This window comes from Triturus cristatus, chromosome 4_1 (assembly GCF_964204655.1).
Source record: "Triturus cristatus chromosome 4_1, aTriCri1.1, whole genome shotgun sequence".
Lineage (NCBI taxonomy): Eukaryota > Metazoa > Chordata > Amphibia > Caudata > Salamandridae > Triturus > Triturus cristatus.
In genome coordinates this window covers 933,337,993-933,360,118 of record NC_140585.1, presented here as the reverse complement: position 1 = coordinate 933,360,118, position 22,126 = coordinate 933,337,993, and the positions used below count along the sequence as shown (strand labels likewise).

The 22,126-nt window shown below is 43.4% G+C and overlaps 1 protein-coding gene across 1 annotated transcript in view; it reads right to left on the bottom strand.

The window, feature by feature from the left end:
* Nucleotides 1-22,126, bottom strand: part of LOC146855856 (uncharacterized) — a 143,867-nt gene that overhangs the window by 98,262 nt on the left and 23,479 nt on the right. Inside the window, exon 2 of the mRNA XM_085653799.1 lies at nt 11,358-11,484. Within this exon, the coding sequence (XP_085509925.1) occupies nt 11,358-11,484 (127 nt within the window). The remainder of the gene's footprint in view (nt 1-11,357; nt 11,485-22,126) is intronic.

The following is a 22,126-nucleotide window of genomic DNA, read 5'->3' as shown; positions in this document are numbered from 1 at the left end:
TTTCCCCACATTTGATGATCTGGATGATGATCTGTTGGGAAAGTGGGAAGAAGCTCTAACTAACAACTCCAATACTCTCATTCACATTCTGATAGAAAATGCAGAACGAAAAGTGACGAAACTCCAATCAGAAATCATCATTCTTGAAAAAGAAATAGAAGAGCTCAACCTGAAAGACGCAACCGAAAAGAATTACGCTATACTTAATGAAATACTGGCTAAACACCAGAACGATATAAAGGAAAGGAAAACCAGACAGCTCAGAAGAGACGAAGCAGACTACAAAGAGGGCCGTGTCTTCACCTTCGCACGCAAGTACGACCAACTGGTACACAACTCTACCAAAGCTGTGAACATCTCCAGATCCTCTATCTCCTCTAGCACATCTTCTCTCAATACAGCACCCACTAGTGATAGTGATCCAGAAACCACAGGACAGTCCAATCCCATACCCACGTCTTCAAGTAGTTTTTTACGGGAAGTACAAGCAATCAGACGGGAGACCAGGACTCAACAGAGACCAGGTACAGGAGACAGAAAACCCGTAGAGGGAAAAGATCAGGACAACGATCAATACAAAAAGAAATTGAGATCGGGCAACGGCAAGAAACAGTAACAACCAATACTAACATCCAAGTAGTTAATCTTTCCTCTACACCTCTCAACACGAACATGGTTTCTCTACTGAACAAAGGTCTCAATTTCAACCCCTATGAATCAGGAGACTTATGTAGATCGAAAATAGATCTCTTCAAATTCATCAGAAACTTGAAACTTAAAAAACATTTTGAACTGATGCCCATATCTGACACCACAGGAAGAACCAATATCTGTCCCCTGGACACTCAGACCATAAAGGATGTTAATGATACACATCTTCTCCTCTCCCTTACTGAATCAGATAATCCACCATACAGTCTGGAATCACTACTACAAGACTTAGACATTGATCCCTACGGCACTATACCCAGTGGCTTGAAAACTAAATCCAAATGGACACCCACTCTTCCAGGTGGAAATGCCATAGATGTCTTCCACAATCTTGTACTCGAAGATCTTGACAAATACGAAAAAAGACTCATGCACAAAAAAACCAGGATCAAAGATAATCTAACCAAAGGAGAGAGATCTGCGCTCAAAACACTCAGTGCTGACCCCAATATCATCATAAGAGAAGCGGATAAAGGGGGCAATGTGATCATCATGAACCACGCTGACTACCACAATGAGATAATGGAACAACTCCGAGACCAAACCTGCTATGAACATCTCAATCACAATCCAATTGGCCAGTTGAACAATCTCATCAACAAAAAAATACTAGCCTGGCAGACTCAAGGTATCATCGATGAAGACGAAGCACGGTACCTGAAAGTAACCAAACCGACCTTCCCCGTGCTCTACACCCTCCCCAAGATTCACAAGCAAGCACCTTTCCCTCCAGGCCGACCTATAATCTCAGGCATAGATGGTCCCACAGAAAGACTTTCACAATATGTTGACCTCTTTCTTAACCCCATTGTGAAGAATCTGCCGTCCTACATTCAAGACACGAAACACATTCTTAGCATCCTCACAGACATACAATGGCAACCCAATATGATCATGGCCACTCTGGATGTAGTTTCTCTGTATACTTCCATCGAACCAGACCTAGGCCTAAAGGTAGTGACCAAATCTCTTCAACACCGTTCGGCATCATTGTGGGAACACACCAATATGATCTCAAATATGATGGAGATCATACTCAATAACAATTACTTCCTGTATGACAACCAATGGTATAAACAAACCAAGGGAGTAGCAATGGGTTCCAAATTTTCACCATCTTTTGCCAACCTGTACATGGGAGCACTGGAAACTGACTGGCTATGGGGGAAGAAAGCAGCCCAATGGACGGATTTCATCGTCTATTGGGGTAGATACATTGATGATTGCTTGTTATTCTGGTCGGGCTCACAAGATCAACTCGATTGCTTCTGTAACTACCTCAACTTTAACGACATGAACATGAAATTCACATGCCTGGCCAGTAAAACCTGTATCTCTTTTCTTGATATTGAATTGTACGTAAAAAATGACACCCTACATAGCAAGCTGTTTCGCAAGGAGACATCTTGCAATGCAACTCTTCATGCCAACAGTGCTCATCCCCTACACCAAATACGTACAATCCCCTACGGAGAATTCTCCAGGGCCAGGAGGAACTGCAGCGAAGACTCTGAATTCAAAAACTGTCTCAATGACATGCAACACAGATTTTGTCAACGTGGCTATAAGCCCATGATCATCAAGAAAGCAACCAACAGGATTAAGAATATCAAAAGAGCTATGACCTTACAACCCAAAACCTCGAAAGTAACAGATAATCAAACCGTGAGACTGATCACTGAGTACAATGCAATCAGCACCACCATGCGCAAAAGCTTCAATAAACATTGGAACACTCTACTCACCGACAAAGCACTAAGGAACAATATAACAGCACACCCACAGATTACCTTCAGAAGAGGAAGAACCCTTGGGAACAGACTGTGCCCTACCACACCACGTTCAACTCCAACCTCCTCATGGCTCACCATTCACACGGTCGGCTTTTTCAAATGTGGAAGTTGTGGAACATGCAAATGGGCTAAGAACGGTACCAAAGATTTCAGTGGATGGAATGGCAAAAAATACAATATCACCACTAACATTAACTGCAATACCAACTTTGTCGTTTACATCCTGCAATGCACCTGTAAATTACAATATGTGGGAAGTACTGTCAGACCATTGTAAGAACGCATCAGCGAACATGTCAGAGCCATGCACAACCAAGATGCCAAGTACCCCATGGCTTCTCACATATCCACATGCAAAACTCAAGGTCCACGCAAGAGCTTGACCTTTTTTGGTATTGACATTGCCAAGAACAGTGTCAGGGGTGGTAACCGTGAACTTAGACTGAGAAGACAGGAAGCATCATGGATCATGCGTCTTCAGTCGGTCAAACACGGTCTTAACATTGACCATGAGCTGCAGTACTTTTTAGGGTCTTGACTCTTCATACTTCATGTACCGTACCCTACCTTGTAAAAGCTTTCTGCTCAGCCCTTCTGGCTCGCCATCGACACATTATCCGTGTCCACATCAGAACCCAGTGATATTTCTGTCATTTCTCACATGTGCATGTCTGGTTTAAATTTTCCCTTTTGCTCGTTTTAGGTGTTTTATATCCTGTGTTTTGTATCCTGCATTTTGTACAATTCATGACCAGTGACTCTCACCGGCCTTTGGCATCCTCAGTTCACCTCCTTTTCCCTTTACCATCCTTAAACTTATACCTGTCATACTCTTTGCTTTTACTACTCCTGTTCCTCTTTTACTTAATTTCTACACACTTAATTACACTCTTACTATTCTTATCTCCTTTCATCCTCCCCGGTCAATGCCATCTCTATCTCCTCTGACCTTCTATCCCCCGTATACACAATTCATGCAGGTGCACCCTCCGACCCATCCCGACCTATCCACGTCCTCACTTCCGGTTTTTTCAACCGGATACACCATCTGCCGCTCTAGCTTCTCTTTAGACTATTTAACTTCCGGTTTTACCGCTACTCGTCATTCCGCTCCCTGGAATCACGAGCTGATCCCGCACCCGAGTTCGCTCCTCTACCGGTAAGACCATTCACTTCTTTAATCCTTTCCCTTCCCCACAGGGAACTTTCATACCTGTACTGACAGACATCCCTGTTTTCTCATTCTACAGATCCTGCTACTTTAGCGTTAACTATATGACCTTAGTTCCCGCCGTCTCCTCAGCGGGTCCTTTTCCTCGAGCGATTTCATATCGAGGTCCTTGTAAAACATACTTTTACTCCCGTACAGGTATTTGCCTCTTCCCTCATTTTCCTTTCTCCTTCTCACTACTTACTTTGTGCTCCTGTCACGTTTCCATTACTTTCACCAGGATATTTTGTCCTACGAGCTATTTTACATATTTCTTGTATTGCCACCAATTGGTTGTTTGATACCTGCTTTGTTTTGTGTCGTAATAACGCGCTCCAATACTTCATGAACTACTCACTGTCACATTATGGTCGACTATTATCGCTAACTGAGTTTTCTGCATAACGCGCTTTTCTTTTGCGCTCAGGACCGTCACTTTTTGTATGATTCATCCAGCCTAGTTTTGAGCTTGTTTACCCAATATGACCTTCTGACCGTTATCCAGTTTAACATGTGTGTTCAATCGACTACAGTACACGTTTGATTGTGTCAACCTGTTAATGATTTCACAAGATGAATTTCTCCGTTGAACTGTTCGCCATCTGTTTTAATATTTCTCGCATGCCTTTCTTTATCGTCTCACCGGCATGACTCACTACGGTCAGCTTAATACTATTATTTACCTCGCACTTCACCCACTATTGATCACCTGACCGTTATAAACATCTTATACAACCTCCAACTCACTCCACGTTGATCCACCTCCGTGCCTTCTAGGTACTTTCTTTTATTCTTTATGTATTCACTCTTTCGCCCCTTAGTTTGATTATTAACTTCTGAACTTTAATGCAACATTGCGTAGTGATGACACATTCTATCTTATTTCATGGTTTTGTGTTATAGACACCTAACCCAGCCATTCGGGCTAGACTATGTCTCCACGACCGATTTACTCCTCACATTATTTGCCTGCCAGTTCTGTGTCCAACACGACCTTGCTTCACCATTCGTTTCATTTTGGCACCCCTTTCCCGTCACACTTTAGAATCCTCCGTCTCCCTCACTGACACTATTTGTTGCGCCGATCTTTATTGGCTCTCTTACCCTTTTCTGTTACAATGGCTCCATTTCCTGTTTGTGTTCGTTTACCTTCATTCTGCATTTATTATATATTTTTTATGTATTTTTTATGTATCCACTTCCTTTTCTCCTTAGCCCTGATGAGTCACAACAGCCACTCGTTGTGACGAAACACGTGTCGGCTGATCTATTTTCTTTTGTACATCACACTGAAACTTTCAATTAAAGAATTGTTGCACGCAACACACTTGATGTCGACCAGTGTTTATCCATTACAAAGATTTTGTCCGACTCTTTCTGGCATCTACTTAATACATACAGGACCAGCCAATTACCCATACGTGTGCACAGGATCTCATTTCCAGTTGTTGTTGTAGGTCTCGCCCTACGCATTGCAGGGGTATTTCGTTGGGTTTGTCACCCCTGACCTAGTGGCACCGTACATTTTGTTTCACTCTACCAATCACGTACACGCTCGAGCGCCAAGCTTCCTCCAAATCATCAAACCCTCATCACTGTCACCACATTAACAGTAAAACAAGTAGCAACACCCTAGGTGAAGGCACCCGTGCACCTGGAGAAGCATCATGGGGAAAGTGGATAAATCTCAACCTCGCCTAACCTTTGAGATGCGGAAACTGAGCAAGACGCAACAAAGGATGGCATTGGATTCTGAGGCAGATGCGCAGGGAGAGGCTACTCCGCTATTGGAAACAACTCTTTTAGCTATGCAGCGCAGCCTACAGTCCATAGATGGGAAGATAGACGCTCTGAACCAACGCATGGACCACATGTCTGCTAAGCTGGAAAAAAACAAGCACCAGAATCGGTGACGTTGAACAAAGGGTATCCACCACTGAGGATGAGCTAGGTGCAGTTGTGAGTAAAGCATTAAATATGGAAAAGCTCCTTTCACTCATACAAGCGAAAAATGAAGACTTAGAAGCCAGATCGAGGCATAATAACCTTTGGATTACAGAGCTGCCTGAGTCGACCAATATAGGGAGAATAGAGACCTATATCGAGACGATGATTAAAGAAATATTTGGACCTGAAAACTTGTCTTCCATCCTAATAGTAGAAAGAGCACACCGCTCGCTTGCAGCGCGTCCAGTCCCCGGAGCCATGCCACGTCTTATTATTGCCAGGCTGCTGAATTACAGGGACCGTGATGCAATACTATGCATGGCGAGAGACAAGGGCACTATAAACTTTCAGGGTAACACACTGGCTTGCTATCTTGACTTTACAGTTGCAGTGCAAGCAGCGAGAAGGGAGTTTGGAACAGTAAAAAAGCAACTGCAGACGGAGGGCATTCCATATGCCATGCTCTACCCTGCACGCCTTAGAATCAGCCCAGAAGGGACATTCAAGATTTTCACAAACTCGAAAGCCATACTCGAGCATGTCAAAACACTAAAAAGGCAACAACGGGAATCTTCGCAAGACCCAGAAGAGGAAGAGCAATAATGTGTGTACACGGAACTTGCTGATGCAGAAATAACTGTAGCTATATCTGTATGTGACTGGGTCAGGAGACAATAGTTTTTTGGTACCGTCTTAGGAATTGACAGGTCCACCGTATGCTGCATTTGTAACCTTGAGACCATGTTATTCTCTGTGAACTGGGGACAGGGCGGCACAGTACTTGATATGGCACATGTCAGCCACCTCCTACTCACGTGGGAGACAGGTAGCACTCTGGCGCTCCCTACTGGGAGTATCCCACAAGAATCTTATGCATTTATGCGTTTGGGGGGGGATTGTTCAATTTAAAAAGAGATGGCTTTAGCAAGTTGGGGGAGCTGAAGTGGGTGGGGGGGGTGTTGGGTAAAGGTGGGAAAGGGAGATTTCAATGTCATAGAAATGGCGTTATCTCCTACCTCGCTCCCCTTTATTGGAACCAGCTCCCCATCCATCTGAGGCAATGTTCTGACTATCTTCAATTCGGAAAGCTTCTCAAGACCGCCCTGTTCTAAAAACTGCCCGTCAGCCTTCCCGCAGTACTGTTCGCAGCGCAGAGATACCCCTTCGGGGGTGATTCAGGCGCTAAATAAAACCTATACATAAATGCACTAATGTCGACATGTGTGATAGGTTGGGCAATGCATACTGCAAAAGTGATGAATGGCAGGTTCGGGTAGTAATACCAAATTTCTTACATGGAATGTGCGCGGGCTTAACAGTCCCAAGAAGATACGATCGGTCCAGGCGTATGTGGACATGCTGGACGTCCAGGTCGCATTCTTGCAAGAAAATCACTTAACTAAAATGTCGGAGCAAAATATTGGAGGCCGCTGGGTGGGTGTGAGGGGGGCCTCGTCCTACTCCTCCTACGCCAGAGGGGTGATGATCCTGATCAAGAAGGGTGTGCCATTTACGATGATTAGTTCAGAAATAGATGAGCAGGGCAGAGTGGCGTTGGTTTTGGGCAAATTGGGGAGTGTGAAGGTGCTGCTGGTTAACATGTATGGCCCAAATATCGATGACCCTGCATTCTTCAGTGAAGTTTGGCGATGTATCTATAACTATCCTCTGGTGGAGGTGCTCTAGGGGGATTTTAATATTTGCATAGATGTGAATATGGATCGCTCTGATGGTGCAGGAGCGTATGGAAACAGGCCGCAGACACGTTGTCAGGGTTGCTGGATACTGGAGGTCTTAAAGATGTGTGGAGATTACATCATCTGGAGCTTAAGGAAAGTACCCTGGTCTCCGCGGTGCATGGGTCATGGTCCAGGCTGGACTATTGGCTTGCATCTGAGGGGGCATGCCACTGGGTTGCCCAAATTAGTCATCGAGTTCAGACACTCTCTGATCATTCACCAGTATTCTTAGAGCTGCAAATTCCTGAGTGTGCGCGATCCCCCTTTCAGTGGCGCTTACAACCGTCCTCCCTGGCGGATCCCTTGTTTAAGGGTACGATTGGAAAGGTGATCAGAAACTATTTTGCGGAGAACGAGGGTACGGTAGATAGTGCAGGGACACTTTGGGAGGCTTTCAAAGTGACGATCCGGGGGGAGTGCATAGGCGCACAGGCAAGTGTACTGAGAGACCTCAGGCGCAGGATAAATAAGCTGGCAGCACAGATCACAGCTTTAGAGCGCGAATATGAATAGAACCCCTCCCCTGCAACGCTAGCCAACATCAGAGTTCTGGTGACAGAACATAACCAAACTGGAGGATGTAAAGGCAGCTATTATGTCCCTCCCTACCTGTAAAGCGGCAGGCCTAGATGGACTCCCAAGTGAGTTTTATAAGGCATACGTAGAGGAACTAGCACCCAGATTATTAGAAGTGTACGCAGAGGCATATGAAAAAGGTATACTACCTCCCACATTAAAAGAGGCACTGATTGTCACACTGCTCAAACCCAAGAAAGAAGTGAATAAATGTGAATCTTACAGACCACTGTCCCTAATCAACATAGACGCAAAGATATTAGCGAAAATAATTGCAAATAGGCTGCAGCTGTTGGTACCCATGCTTGTCCTCCCGGAACAGTCAGGGTTTGTTTCCAGAAGATCGACAATGCATAACCTGCATACTATTTTCGCTGCGCTTCACTATTTAGAACCGGATTTTCGGGCTGTAGCAGTGCTGCTGGATGCAGCTAAAGCCTTTGACTCCCTGCAATGGGACTATATGTTCACCGTACTAAAACGGATGGGCATACCACCTTTTTTCCTTAAATGGATTAAAATACTGTATACAGAGCCAGTGGCATGTGTGCGAGTAAATGGGTGGGTATCGCAGACATTCCCAATTAAGAGGAACAAGGCAGGGGTGTCTCTTGTCCCCGATGTTGTTCTCACCTGTGTTAGAACCGTTAGCTTGTAAACTAAGGCAAAAACATGCATATGCCGCGCTGCAGTTCCGACAGAGACCACTTGTGGTCTCACTATACGCGGACGACATGATGTTGTATGTGCGAGAGCCCGCCATATACCTCCCAGCGTTACTGCGAGAGTACGTAGCATTTGAAAGATCCACAGGCTTGGGGATCAACTAGGCAAAACCCACTGTCTTCCTGTTAAATGACGGGACGCGCTAAGTGGAGATGGACTGTCCATTGTCATGGTCTACCGAGCCAGTGAAATACCTAGGGGTGTGGATCCACAGGGATCCGGAATTGATACTCTCCATGAACTACGGGCGAGCTGCCGCAGGAATCACTGAGCAGACAGCTAGCTGGGCTAGACTGCCTCTCTCCCTAGCAGACAGAATTGCGGAGGTAAAGATGACAATCTTGCCCAAAATCCCTATGAAACTAAACATGGCATTGTTTAATACCCTCCAGGCGGCTGTACAGGCTTTGACCTGGCAGGTAAACGGCCACGATGCAGTTGGGTCACATTAACGCAACCCTTTGCCAGAGGAGGTTTCGAAGTGTCTGACTTGCGGCTATGTTATCTATATGCTCAAGCGCAGTTCGCGGATTATTGGTACTTCCCACAAAGGTATTTACCCCACGTGGCGATAGAAGCTGACACTGTGCATCCGACCCCACTCGTGACGGAGGCACTATCAGGAGGAGTGCGAGGAATGAAATAAATTCGGTTAAATGCACTGCCTGGGCATGGAAGAATCTGGCTAAGCAAGCCCGATTAGACTATTTCTATGCCCCAGCGCTGCCTATTGCTGCACACCGGGGTATATCTACGACCAAGAAGCAGACGGCTGTAGGGGCCTTGCAGGCTGCCGGGGTCAAGCAGTTGGGAGATATGTATAAGGGAGGATCGTTCAAGACACTTGAGGAGTTACTAGCAGGGAAAGTCTACATTGTGATGCTCGGTTTCACGTATATTAGGGTGCGGCAGGCGATTAGAGCCATATTCCCTGACTATCCAGCAGAGCCAAAGGTATTAGAGGTAGTATTAGAGAGAGAAGACAGCAAAGGTCTGATCACAAGGTTATATAATGCTTCCTTGTATGAAAACAAACGGATTGAACCTCCCTCACTAGAAAAGTAGAATGATGTACTTGAGATCCCACTGTCGCTTGAACAATGGTAGTTCTGCTGTGAGTTAATGGGAAAATTAACTGCCAATTGTAAATTACGCTTTATTCATTTCAAATATTTGAATCAGCTATATTATACACCAAGTCAGTTGCAGAAATTTGGATTAAGGGAAAATGCAAAGTGTGTAAGATGCGGCCAAGATGATGCAGATTTCATGCATCTGGCATAGGGATGCGGCAAAATATATGCCTTCTGGAAACGCGTTGCGGAGGTGCTTACGGAGGTGGACCTTGAACGTGTTGATTGTACCCCAAAGTGTGTCTGTTGGGACTGGTGAAGAGGCTTAAGCCATGCAATAGACAAATTGTTGCAATATCAACTTTGTTTGCCAAGCGTGCAGTGGCACAATGTTGGGGGGCACGTACTAGTCCCACAATTCAGAAATGTGTCCGTGATCTAGTGTATTACAAAGAGCAACTGGGGGTCTATGCAGAGGAACTGCCTGAAGCATCTAGGCCCTACGACTTCTGGGTGTCACTTACTGTGTACCTGCTTGGGAGCCAGGATATGCACTAAATGTAATAAATAACTGTTTTGTGACTGCCTGCAGACACCGTCTGAAAGTATCACTAAAGTTGTGTTGTAAAAGATGCCAACATGTGTAATAGACAGTAAGTGCAGAATTGGGGAAATGAGAGGGAGGGAGGGAGGGGAGGATATAGTTTGCTCATTTAAAGTTGTAAAAATTGCTTGTATAATATGATGACAAAGCATGATCACTGGGGAGATCCTCCGGTGCTTTTGTAAATTGTGAAATGCAAGCTGATTAATAAAAATAAAAAAAAATACATAACATGTTGTAATTGCGGTTTTAGTTATTGCTCACATATAATGGTCACAAAAGCTGGTATCTTCAAAAGAACTTAACAGATAACTTTGAGTGATTGCCACATTTTCATTCTAAAACAATAAGGACAAGAATGTATTTGCTTCCACCTCATGCAAACAACAGCACTTGGGTTTATTAATTTTAGAAGGAATTCCCTACACTCCCTGCATGCATGGAAAATCACAAAATAACATTTCGGGCATACCAACATAGAACAGAACACTAGAACAGTGCTTTACTGACTCTCTGTCCAAAGAGGAGTAGAAGTGCTAGGAACATACATGCACAGTAGTGTAATATGCAGCAGTACTGCAAACAGTCAGCCAGCTAAAGAGCCTTTGAGAGCCAAGACTGCGACGCATACTCTAACCTTAACTGTGTAGCACAAGTATCCTCTCCTTGCCTCACTTTCTCTTAGGGTGCCTGAGAAAAGATAATTCTCCAGTTTTGCTTCTAGGGTATTTAAACTGAAGCTATACATACAATAAGAGGTGACAAGAACATATAAAACAATCGCTGTGTAGTCAAGAGATTATGAAGTTACCGTCACATTAATCAGCAGGGCATTTTCGGCAAGGTGCAGTACGAAAACAGAAGAGTTCAACTTGGAAGACTTTTGTGGTCAGTGACATCAAATCAGAAAGCAGTAATATCATTCTGGACAAATATAAACAACACCAATTAATGGAAATTAGGAAAACAGATTTTTACCAATTGGCAACTGAGTTCCACAGGCCTGTTCCTCTGAGTTCTGGTCAGGGACATGGTGCAGACCCTCAGACACTTTTGGGGGCATATCAGCAAAACAGATTGCTACCTCATTCAAGGTGAGGAGTACCTAAAAGGACAAGGATGACAAATTCAAACCCTAAGCAGTTTCATAAGTTAACTGTAGCACTGGTTCCCAGCATTCCATAACACCCTCCTCGTCTATCAAGCAATAACCCATGGACCCTTCTGCCCCAATATATATATATCTATATCTATAGATATACACACACACACTTCTTACTCAAACAGCAAGCCCCGAACTACCGCTTTTAAACACATGAATACATATTCACCATTCCTACACAAACATCTTGACCTTTTACAGTCTTGCCACACACACACACACACACACACACAGTGGACAGTTATGGGTACAAGATAAGCCTACAATAATAACACAAGACTATCTTACTAATCTTCAAACAGTTGCATGGGTATGCCAGCCAAGTTCTATGAACAGTGTGCTTAATCATAATCGTTTTAGGTATGCATTCTTCCAATCTGTTAGAAGTGGAATTCCTGGTTGGCTGAGGTACCATCACTTTTATCAGGGCAAGCTAAGGACACACTAAAAGACAACCTGTGCTCACCCTCTGGCAGCTTGGCACAGAGCAGTCAGGCTTATCCAAAAAGGGAAATGTGTAAAGTATTTGTGCAACACACGCACACAGTAACACAATGAATATGCCACAAAAAGACTCCACACAGGGTTGGCAAAATAGGTTATTATATTCTGAACAAAACAAGACCAAAACGACAAAAATCCAATATTTAGAAGTTGAGATATTGAATTTCACAAGCATAAGTGAAAAATCGCACTTATAAGCAAATAGCCCTTTAGGGGATACTTGAGGTTGCGCTAGACCGGCTACAGGACCCATGCAGGCCCGGTGAACAAAGTACTTTTCCTGGATGTAGCAGCGAGATGCATTGTGAGACGCGCCAATGTGGATCCCGCAAGTCGAGGATGCATTGATTTTCTGCATGCGCCGATGGCGATGCGTCGCTTTCGTAGACGGGTGCCTGACCCAAGAGGTGTCGAGCAATGCGCTGTGTTTCTCTATGCAGCAGAGAGGATGTGTTGACCTCTCCAAGCTGCAGCGGCGGCGATACGCTGTGTGATACGTCGATCTCGGGAGACAACGCGCTGGTTCCGATGTAATGTGCCGATTTTACTTCCGCAACAGGGTCGATGCGCCGGTTCTGCTACATTCAGACATGCAATGCTTCAAAGTCCCTGTTGCAAGTATCTGGGCCACTTCCAGTGAGCCAGGAACAGGAGCAGCGGTAGAGACAAGTCCTTGGAGCACACTTGGAGTGTAGGCAGAGTCCAGGTCTCGATCAGAGAAATCAGAGTGCAGCAGGGCAACAAGCAGAAAAGCAGGCCTTCCAGATCAGCAGTCTTGTTGAGTCAATTAAGCAGCACAGCAGTTCCTCTGGCAGAGCTTTAGTTACAAGTCCAGTAGTGGCTGATTTTAGGGGGCCAGAGACTCAGTATTTGTATCCAAAATTGCCTTTGATGTGAGGGTTACTTCAAAGCAGCTACTTCAAGTGCACAAGTCCTCCTTTCAAACCAGCCTTGTTTGCCAGTCTATCTATGGGGCTGAATCAGCCCTCTGTGTAGGGACAGGACACTACCTATTCAGTGAAGTGCTAGCCCCTTCCATCCGTCCTGCCTAGGCAGGGCCATTAGAATGCAGATGTATGTAGATGGCACTCAGAAACACCTTTCCTTCCTGTATGTATGGCTGTGTAGAGGGAATGCCCAAAGTGTAGCTGTCACCCACCCCAGACCTCTATTGAAGACAGGCTGCAAGGCACACTAAGCAGTATGTGCAGCGAGGCTTCCATTTTCTAAAAGTGGTATTTCTAAAATAGTAATGTCAAATCCAACTTCACCAGTAAGGAGTATTTATCATTACCATTCCAAAGATGTTAAACATGAAGTAGCTACTCCTTTCTGATCAGGAATTACCATTTAAAAGTGTATAAGGGTATTCCCAATGCTAACCTATGAGAGGTGGAGTCTTCACAGTAGTGAAAAATGAATTTAGCTGTTTGTCACTACCAGGTCATGCAAACCATAAAAGTACGTGTCCTAAATTTTACTTACATAGCGCCCTGCCTTTAGAGCTACCTAGGGCCTACCATAAGGGTGACATGTGTAGTGCAAGGGGTGTTTAAAGCTTGGCAAGTAGTATTAAATGCCAAGTTGAAGTGGCAGTAAACTGCACACATAGGCACTGGAATGGCAGGCCGGAGTCATGTTTTAAAGGCTTACTTGAATGGGAGGCACAATCAGTGCTGCAGGCCCACTCGTAGCATTTAAATTACACGCTTTGGGTATATGGTATACCACTTTACAAGGGACTTGCAAGTACATTAAATATGCCAATCAGGTATACAGCAATTGCACACATTCAGGGAAGAAGCATATGTACTTCAGCACTGGACAGCAGTGGTAAAGTGCTCAGAGTCCTAAGACCAACAAAAAGATTCAGAAAAACGTGGAGGTCAAAAGCAAAACGTTTGGGGGAAGACCACCCAAAGGATAACAGGTCTAACACCATCCCTCACACCAAATCTGGAACTATAAATCTTGCTTGCAGCCTTCCTTTACAGCAGGTTTTCTATTCCTTCAGCCTACAAGGCGTACAAAAGAAATGGATAAAAGAACCCACGTTCTCATCTTAGACTCCGAATAAGTCTTAAAACAAAACTCCTCTCTCCATCCCTTTGCAAAACTGACTTTATAGCAAACACCATTAAGGAATATGATGCTCAATTCCTAACCTGATCGCATACACCACCACCAAACAATGGAGTAATTCTGTCAACCAAGTAGTTTTTTGTCTTTTATACTAGATTATATGCAGCAGTAGGTGGTTAAACCCTACCAAACTTAGTAAATGCCATTTACACCAAATAGGACGTTGTGTCCTTAAACGTAATTTAAAATGGAGCTCTGTCACACCTTTTCCAGCTGCAACATCACCATAGTTTGGCGGCATGCATATCGCCACAGCAACGTGTAGAAGAACTGCAAAATGCTGCTAGGAGTTCTCCTTTTATGTCAACAAACTCAAGTATTACTCTGGTGCTTGCCTATCTCTTCACAAGCTCTCTCAGGCACAGTATTGATAAGGTACCCTATGTAAATACTTGGTATTGTTTCTTGTGTGTGTTGTGTGTATTTAGATGCCAGATGTACAAAGCATTTTATCCAGGAACAAACGGGCAGATTCACAAAATCGGCCCATTTGCGACCAGAAAAATGCTTTCCGTGATGTGCAAAATGGAAAATGCGATTCTTTAACTCGTTAGCTAATCGCAATTTGCATTTGTGATTCAGTATTTGGAAGGGGCGTGCATTGAGCGTCACTTCCAAATAGCGAATCGGTATGATATGAATTACTGCTTTGCGAATTCCGGTCAAAAAACAGTAATACTTTACCACAATTTTAAAAGTCGTTGTGGCCCATTTGCAAGACCCCTTCCGCTTTGCGAATGCTGAAAAAATATTTAAGCACAGGCAATGGTCCCATGGAACACTGCCTACTCTTAAAATATTAAAGTTCAAAGTTTCATTTTTTTCTTTTAAAACACATCCTGTTTCCTTGACGGAAAACGGGCCACATTTAGAAAAAACAAAAAAAGATTGCTTTCTTAGATAGCAGTCATAGACATTGTGGTCTGCTGACCTCATGCGTGAAGTAATAAAAAGAGCGATACACTGACAATGCAAACACCTGTAATTCTTTTTTTAAAATTTTTTTTTAAAGGTAGAAATGTTATGACTTCAATCACTGGTTATATTTACACACTAATATACACTCAAAACCATGGTGTAGACAGTAATCGTTCTGAACCTTTCTTCATGTTACGCTTTTTAAGGCAGTTTCTCTCTTTCTGCGGCACTAGATGCCTAAACCTTGTGACTGAGTAAGTATACTATCATGAGCTATGATAGGTTATTTTCTTGGGTATAGCACAAAAAGCACAAATCCTTTTTTTTTCCCAACAAACAGATTCTGGTCAAGGCACAAGAAACATCACCATCTAGTTCTCAACCTGGATAACCCCTGCCCTCTTCTTCAATTCTATGTCAGGACCAGTGGCTCAGATTATGCTTAGCTTTCTTTACTGATTTTTCACATCGGCCAGTAAAATAAACTACATCTCCCATGAATATATAAACAAGTCATAACATACTTGACCTCAATGACCAGTCACAATGTCCATAACACTATATATTGGCACATCATACTCATACTGTTCTCTATGTTTGCTGCTCACAGCAGCCACTGATAAGTGTATATTAGCTTTTCTGAGTTTTCTCGTTTATATTGGGCAGGTTTTTCCTGAGATGATGTATGTCTTATGCTTCTAGAACATCGAACAAACATACTATAAAATGGGACTGCGTATTTGATGTGACCCCAGTGGCACATTTGTACTCTCACCTGCCGGCTCAGATCGGGATTCCCAAGCCTTCCCATCTCCCTCCCAGTCCCAGACGAAACTCCAATGTAGTATCCTTTTATCACCCATGGTATCTCCAATTCGCCCCTCCTATTTGTGATATGCTGAGAATCACTCAACACGAAGGTTCTAGAATAGATGTGCGAGAAGAAGGGGCACCTAGAGAGGAATGGAGGATCGTGAACAGTGGCTGAGGTGTTTAATAAAACAATTAACTCTTCTCAATCACTTGTGAGGATTTATTCTCATTTCACACTCGTGACGAGGATGGGATTGCAGACAGAAAACACCTCAACATGCTGAAGTGCAAGAAGATTCTTCTATTTGAGACTGAGTAGATAAACCTCAGTTTGTCGTACCTGCCTCGCCACTGAAAACAAGCATTGGCATAGCCAATAGGTCTCGCCTTTGGGACCTTATAAGTGATTAGCCATGCAACAGTTGCATAACTAAACACTTATAAGGTCCCAAAAGCGAGACCTATTGGCTATGCCAATGCTTGTTTTAACTGCTGCAATCTATTGAAGCCTCACGGAGAACATCAAAGCGGCCGTGAAAGTGATCGCGATTGCGATCAAACATCAAAGCGGCCCCGAAAGTGAAAGTAATCACGGTAAACCGCGACGCGCGCACCCGCGCACATGCACTGTAGCTCTAGGCTGGCCTGGTAGCACTTTTTGGAGCCCTCACAAAATGTCTCGCCAGACCAGCGCATGCGCTGGGTCAGGCGAGACCTAAAAAACAGGGGCTCCGAGTAACAGCGTCTCTAAACATACCTCTAAAGAACGGATGTCAGAATACTACTAGTATATTCATAAATAAGGCTTACAGAGGGGGAACGATAGATGTTGAGCTTTGGAGTTATGTAAACTCATATCATAACAAGGACGTTTTTTACTGTTCCCTGCAGTTTTTCTTGGAATAGTAGAATTTTATAGCAAATTTATCAATAATCTGACCAGCAGAACATTTAATTTGAGGATTTTGATGAAGAATAAAGAGGCTTTTGAGTGGAGTAAGGCATGTTAAGATAAGTTTGACATCAAAAACTGTTCTCCCAAGTAAGGATCGAATTTTCTTCGGAAATAAATTGTTGTCACCACGGATGCCAGCTCAAGGGAGCTGTGTTAACTCAAGAAACTCTTAGTGAAGAAACAACTAATGCTTTTGCTTCAAGATCACTAAGTGGCGCAGAATCTCACTAGTCTGTCATTAAGAAAGAGGCACTTGCCCTCTTTTGGGCATTACAAAAGTTCAGAAATTTTCTATGGGGAAATCCAAAGTACGCACTGATCACAAACCACTTGAGGATGTTTTTGTAAAAAAGAAAACAAGCATTGGCATAGCCAACAGGTCTCGCCTTTGGGACCTTATAAGTGTTTAGCCATGCAACAGTTGCATAACTAAATACTTGTAAGGTCCCAAGAGCGAGACCTATTGGCTATGCCAAGCGGCCGGGAAAGTGAAAGTGATCGCGATCAAACATCAAAGCGGCCTTGTGGCCGCGAAATTGAAAGTAATCGCGGTAAAACGCGGCGCGCGCGCCCGCGCACGTGCACTGTAGCTCTAGGCTGGCCTGGTAGCACTTTTTGGAGCCCTCTCAATAAGTCTCGCCAGACCAGCGCATGCGCTGTGTCAGGCGAGACCTAAAAAGGATTGGATTCTATATCAAACCGAATCAGAAGGTGGGTTATCAACCTACAGGAGTTTACTAGTGTTTCGACAACAGAACAACACTCCCGTTGATGAGAGGAAGGAAACTACACACCAAGTAAGTTCCAAGTTGGTTGAAATGGCAGAAAGGGTGGACTGATGTAAACATCAGACAATCCTGGAGACAGAAAGAAATAAAACAAGAAGCACACTAACAAAATAACATTGATCATCACACTATACAGAGAGAAGTGAAAATAGGTGATTGAGTGATGGTCAAAGCACCCACTGGGTCTAAATTCACCAAAACTATGAAAGTAATAAAGTTATTCAGGAATTCAGTAAGGACACAGGATGGGAGAGTTTAGAATTAGAGTAGGGTAGTCCGGTACCCTGATTACAGAAAAAGGTCACAAAACTCAAGACGATATGAAGGATGATTTGGAACCAGACAATCGCCAAAATAAAGATGATCAGGGGAAAGAAAAAAATAAAACAATATTTGATCTAGCATTTAGTATAACAAGTATCCGTCCCACTAGACATATTTGAAAGACTACATTCAAACATGGCTGTAAAAACACTCACATTTGTGAAAATGTATAACCCAGAATTCTTCACGTTTTATTCTTGCATTTTGTGTTATTGGTCTCCCAGCATATTTTTATTCTCGATTATCTAGCACGTTCTTGCCAATCGTGGGAACAGTTTCATACACTCATTGTTACATCTACATGCTTGAATTATTCCTAAAGTTATAGGTTAAATCTTTAAATGATACATAACTCTCTTCAACATACAATTTCACCCTTATTCTTTATGAAATGTATATTGATATAGTCTCTTAGTTCTGGTTTGTAATAAAAAAGGAATTGTAGTATCCTTTTATCACAAGTGGTATCTCCCATCCAGCCCTCCTATTTGTGATATGCTGATAACCACTCGACATGAAGGTTCAAGAATGGATGTGCGCGAAGAAGGGGCATCTGGAGCGTGATGGAGGATAGGGAACAGTGGCTGAGGTGTTTAATAAAAACCAATCAACTCTTCTCGATCACTTGTAATCATTTATCTCATTCCACATCTGACATTCCGAGAGGCACGTTCAGGAGAGAAACTGAGGATCGCTGCAGTGCTCTGATCTAATCGGACCAGCTGTGCATACGAAGTGCATGGAGTAAGTGGCATGAGATTACTCTAGCCTCCTTGAGCAGCGTCAGCCATTTTAAGGCATCGGTCGGGGCACTCATTCAACTACCCAACGATAATGCTGCTCGGCATGTCACCAGTATTGGGGCACATTTAGATACTTTATATATCTTTTCTACGCACAATAATCTTAGTCTCGAGATTTTATCCCCTTACATTTGGAGTGAGTAGTTAGTTTACTTATATAAACTTCAGAGCTCATTAATAGGCAACAGACAACAATGGTTATGCAACGCAGGAGTAGGTGGCAGATTCACATGACTTGGACCCTAAGCTGGTCTCAATGATTTAAATGGCGGTTTCCAGGTCAATAGAGACAGCAATGTCAATGACATTGCAAAAGAGGTAGAATACCTCTGCCAAGACCACATAGGGCTCTTCGGTGTCCTGGTGCAGATGCATCATTCTGATGCATGTGGGGCCACCATTGGTGTACCAGGCTAAAGGAAGCTCAGTGAGTTGGTGGAATCATTTGGGAAGCTTCACCATCTGCTACAGACAGCCCAAGTGATTGGCCTTGTCCTGAAACCACCAAGCCTACATGTATTAATACTCCTGTCCACTCACCCATTCTCCACATAGTAGACTATTAGCTAAAAGAGAAACTTTACCACAGAGGTCTTCTCACCCTTGACCTTTAGGGAAGTATTGGTAAGAATGGCACAGCGGACATAACACAAGTGCCACTGAGAAACAGGTGAACTCCGTCTAGTCTCTAGGTTGATGCCCCAAAATATTGGACTGAAGCACTCTTTCCCTGCTTCCAATAGTGCACCTACCCTTCTTACCTTAGCTTGTGTCCAGTCTTTTGTGTTTTCCATCACTATTTAAAGTTACCCCCTAATATTTCTGCTGTCTGCTACTTTGTTAAGTTGTGATATGATGTCTTTCAAGAACCGTTGAAATCCTGTACTGGGTGCGTACAGATATGAAAATGAATATTTCTGAATACCCACTTATATACGGAGAAAATATCACCCGCTGAGGTCGGCAACCACCCTCAAAACTTTGCCTGTAAACCAGTGGCTCATAGAATGCCCACCCACCTTTCTTTGCCTTTTACAAAGCTTGAAATTGCGGGGGGAACCGCTTGAACTACCTTTTGCCCTAATCTCACATATGCACGTGAGTTTATTGTAGCAAACATACCAGCTTCCCTGTCTCTCAGAAGCCTTATAATGACTCCATAATTTGCACCAATTTAAACCTCTCCCTCCCTCCATGACATTTACAGACTGAACCCACCCAAGCCTTGTACCTCAAATTCACTCTACCAGCACCCTAGTAAGAGACTAGAGCTAGAACCACTCGACAGATGCCCACCAACTCCAATCGTAGTTCCTTTTCTACAACAAAACCTTTACAACTTTAAATAATATACATAGCGCACCCTTCTGCCCCCCTGAATGCCAGACTACCAACAATCAGCTTCCATTTACCCTATTTGAGCTTCGCTCCTAAGAGTTTCCATGGTCAAACTACCAATGTGCTGTCTCCTTTGCCCAATCAGGCCTTTATAATACATACCCCCAAGGCTCCATGTCTCAGGTGTACCCCAAACCCTAACGCCATGATCTATTAAAGGCGTTGCGCACATACTCAAGTACCATATTTTTTATTGTCTTCCTGTGATTTGTAGTATTCTCTTGCTACAGAGCTATCTTGAGTTGGTAAATGACTTCTTGCTTAGCTTCCACAATGAACTCTGATGAGAGTGGGTGATAGTGGGTAAAGACCTTAGGGACCCGGGCCATACCAATCACTATCCATGCTCAATGTGGATGTCAAAGTACTCGCAAAAGTATTAGCGATGCATCTGGGCCGTGTAGTCACACACTTGGTTTACACACTAAAGTGTTGCTTTATGCCAGGGAGGGGCACCCATACTCACAATGAGGATGTTTATCAATTGGGCTCCATCAAGAGACATTTTCCCTGCTAACAAGTAAGATGCATGATGGAAGTCATAGTTTGGGAAGAGGTACGGCAAACTCTCTTGATTGTGGACCCAAAATATGCAGATACGGCGAATTCGTGAGAATTCGCCGTAGGGTATGCTGCGTATAGTATGGCAGGGATGGGCACTTTCACCATGTAAGACTGAATTACCTGCAGTGACCTTGCGATGCAACTTAGTGTTTAATTTGCCCTCGTTCACATAGACAGACACATCTAGAAATTCAACATTACTCTCATTAACAGTTGCTGTAAATTTCAAGTTAAGATCATTACAATTGATAGAATTAACAAAATCATTAGCCATGTTCTTGCTGCCTTTCCAAATCATGCATATATCACCAATAGTACACGATGTTTTCATTCCATTTTCTTTGATAGTCTGCCTTTGGGACATGCTCCTCCCACCAACCAACAAATAGCTGAGGGAGAAGCATGCCCCCATGGCGACACCTCTTAGTTGTTGATATACCTCTTGATTAAAAAAGAAAATAGTTGTTATTGAGGCACAGTTCTATCATGGCCATAAGCATGGTATTGTGTTCATTCATATTGATTCCTCTTTCAGCCAGGTAGTGTTTAACCGAAGTCATTCAAGCTCTATGGTTAATGCTGGTGTAGAGGGATTCAATGTCCATTTCTACTAGTAAGAAATCAGACTCCCATACCACCTCTTTGATCTTACATAGAAAGTCCGTGGTATCCTTTATGAAGGAAAATAGGGAAGAGACATGGGGTTGGAGAAAATGGTCCACATATTTAGACATTTGTTCAAGCAAGCTTTTCTGAGCAGAAATGATTGGCCTGCCAAGCACTGGGACCACCATCTTATGTATTTTGGGCAAGAAATACAAACTAGGGATGATAGGAAAATCCACTTTTAAAAAGTTAAATTCATCCTTTGTCAGAAGTCCCTGTCTCTTCCATTGCATAAGACATTTTACCACTTTGTCCTGTACAAGCCTCATTTCTTGTTTGGACGATTTTCTATAACAAGAGGTGTCAGAGATGAGGTTTTCCCTCAATCATGTAATGGTCTTTTTGTCATAAGACAACATTTCCGCCTTTGTCAGATTTGTTTATTATAATATTGTGTTTTTTCTTGAGTTTATTCATCAAAGCATGGTACTGATCGTTTTTGTAGTTTTTGCGTTTTTGTTGTTTATTGACAGCATGTTGAGAGTTTTAGGTTCATCGACAACCCTTTTGCTGAAAATATCAACTGCATCTCTTTGCATTAGAGGTTGAAAGGTTGATACTGGACGAAAAGGACTGGAGGCTGCCTGATTGACATTAATACCCATATTCCTCATCATGTCTTGGGTTGGGTCATTTTCACTACCGCAGTCTAGTAGATTTTGCAAAGTATGTAGCATGGGAACATGTTTTACTTGTAAGTTACTTTAATC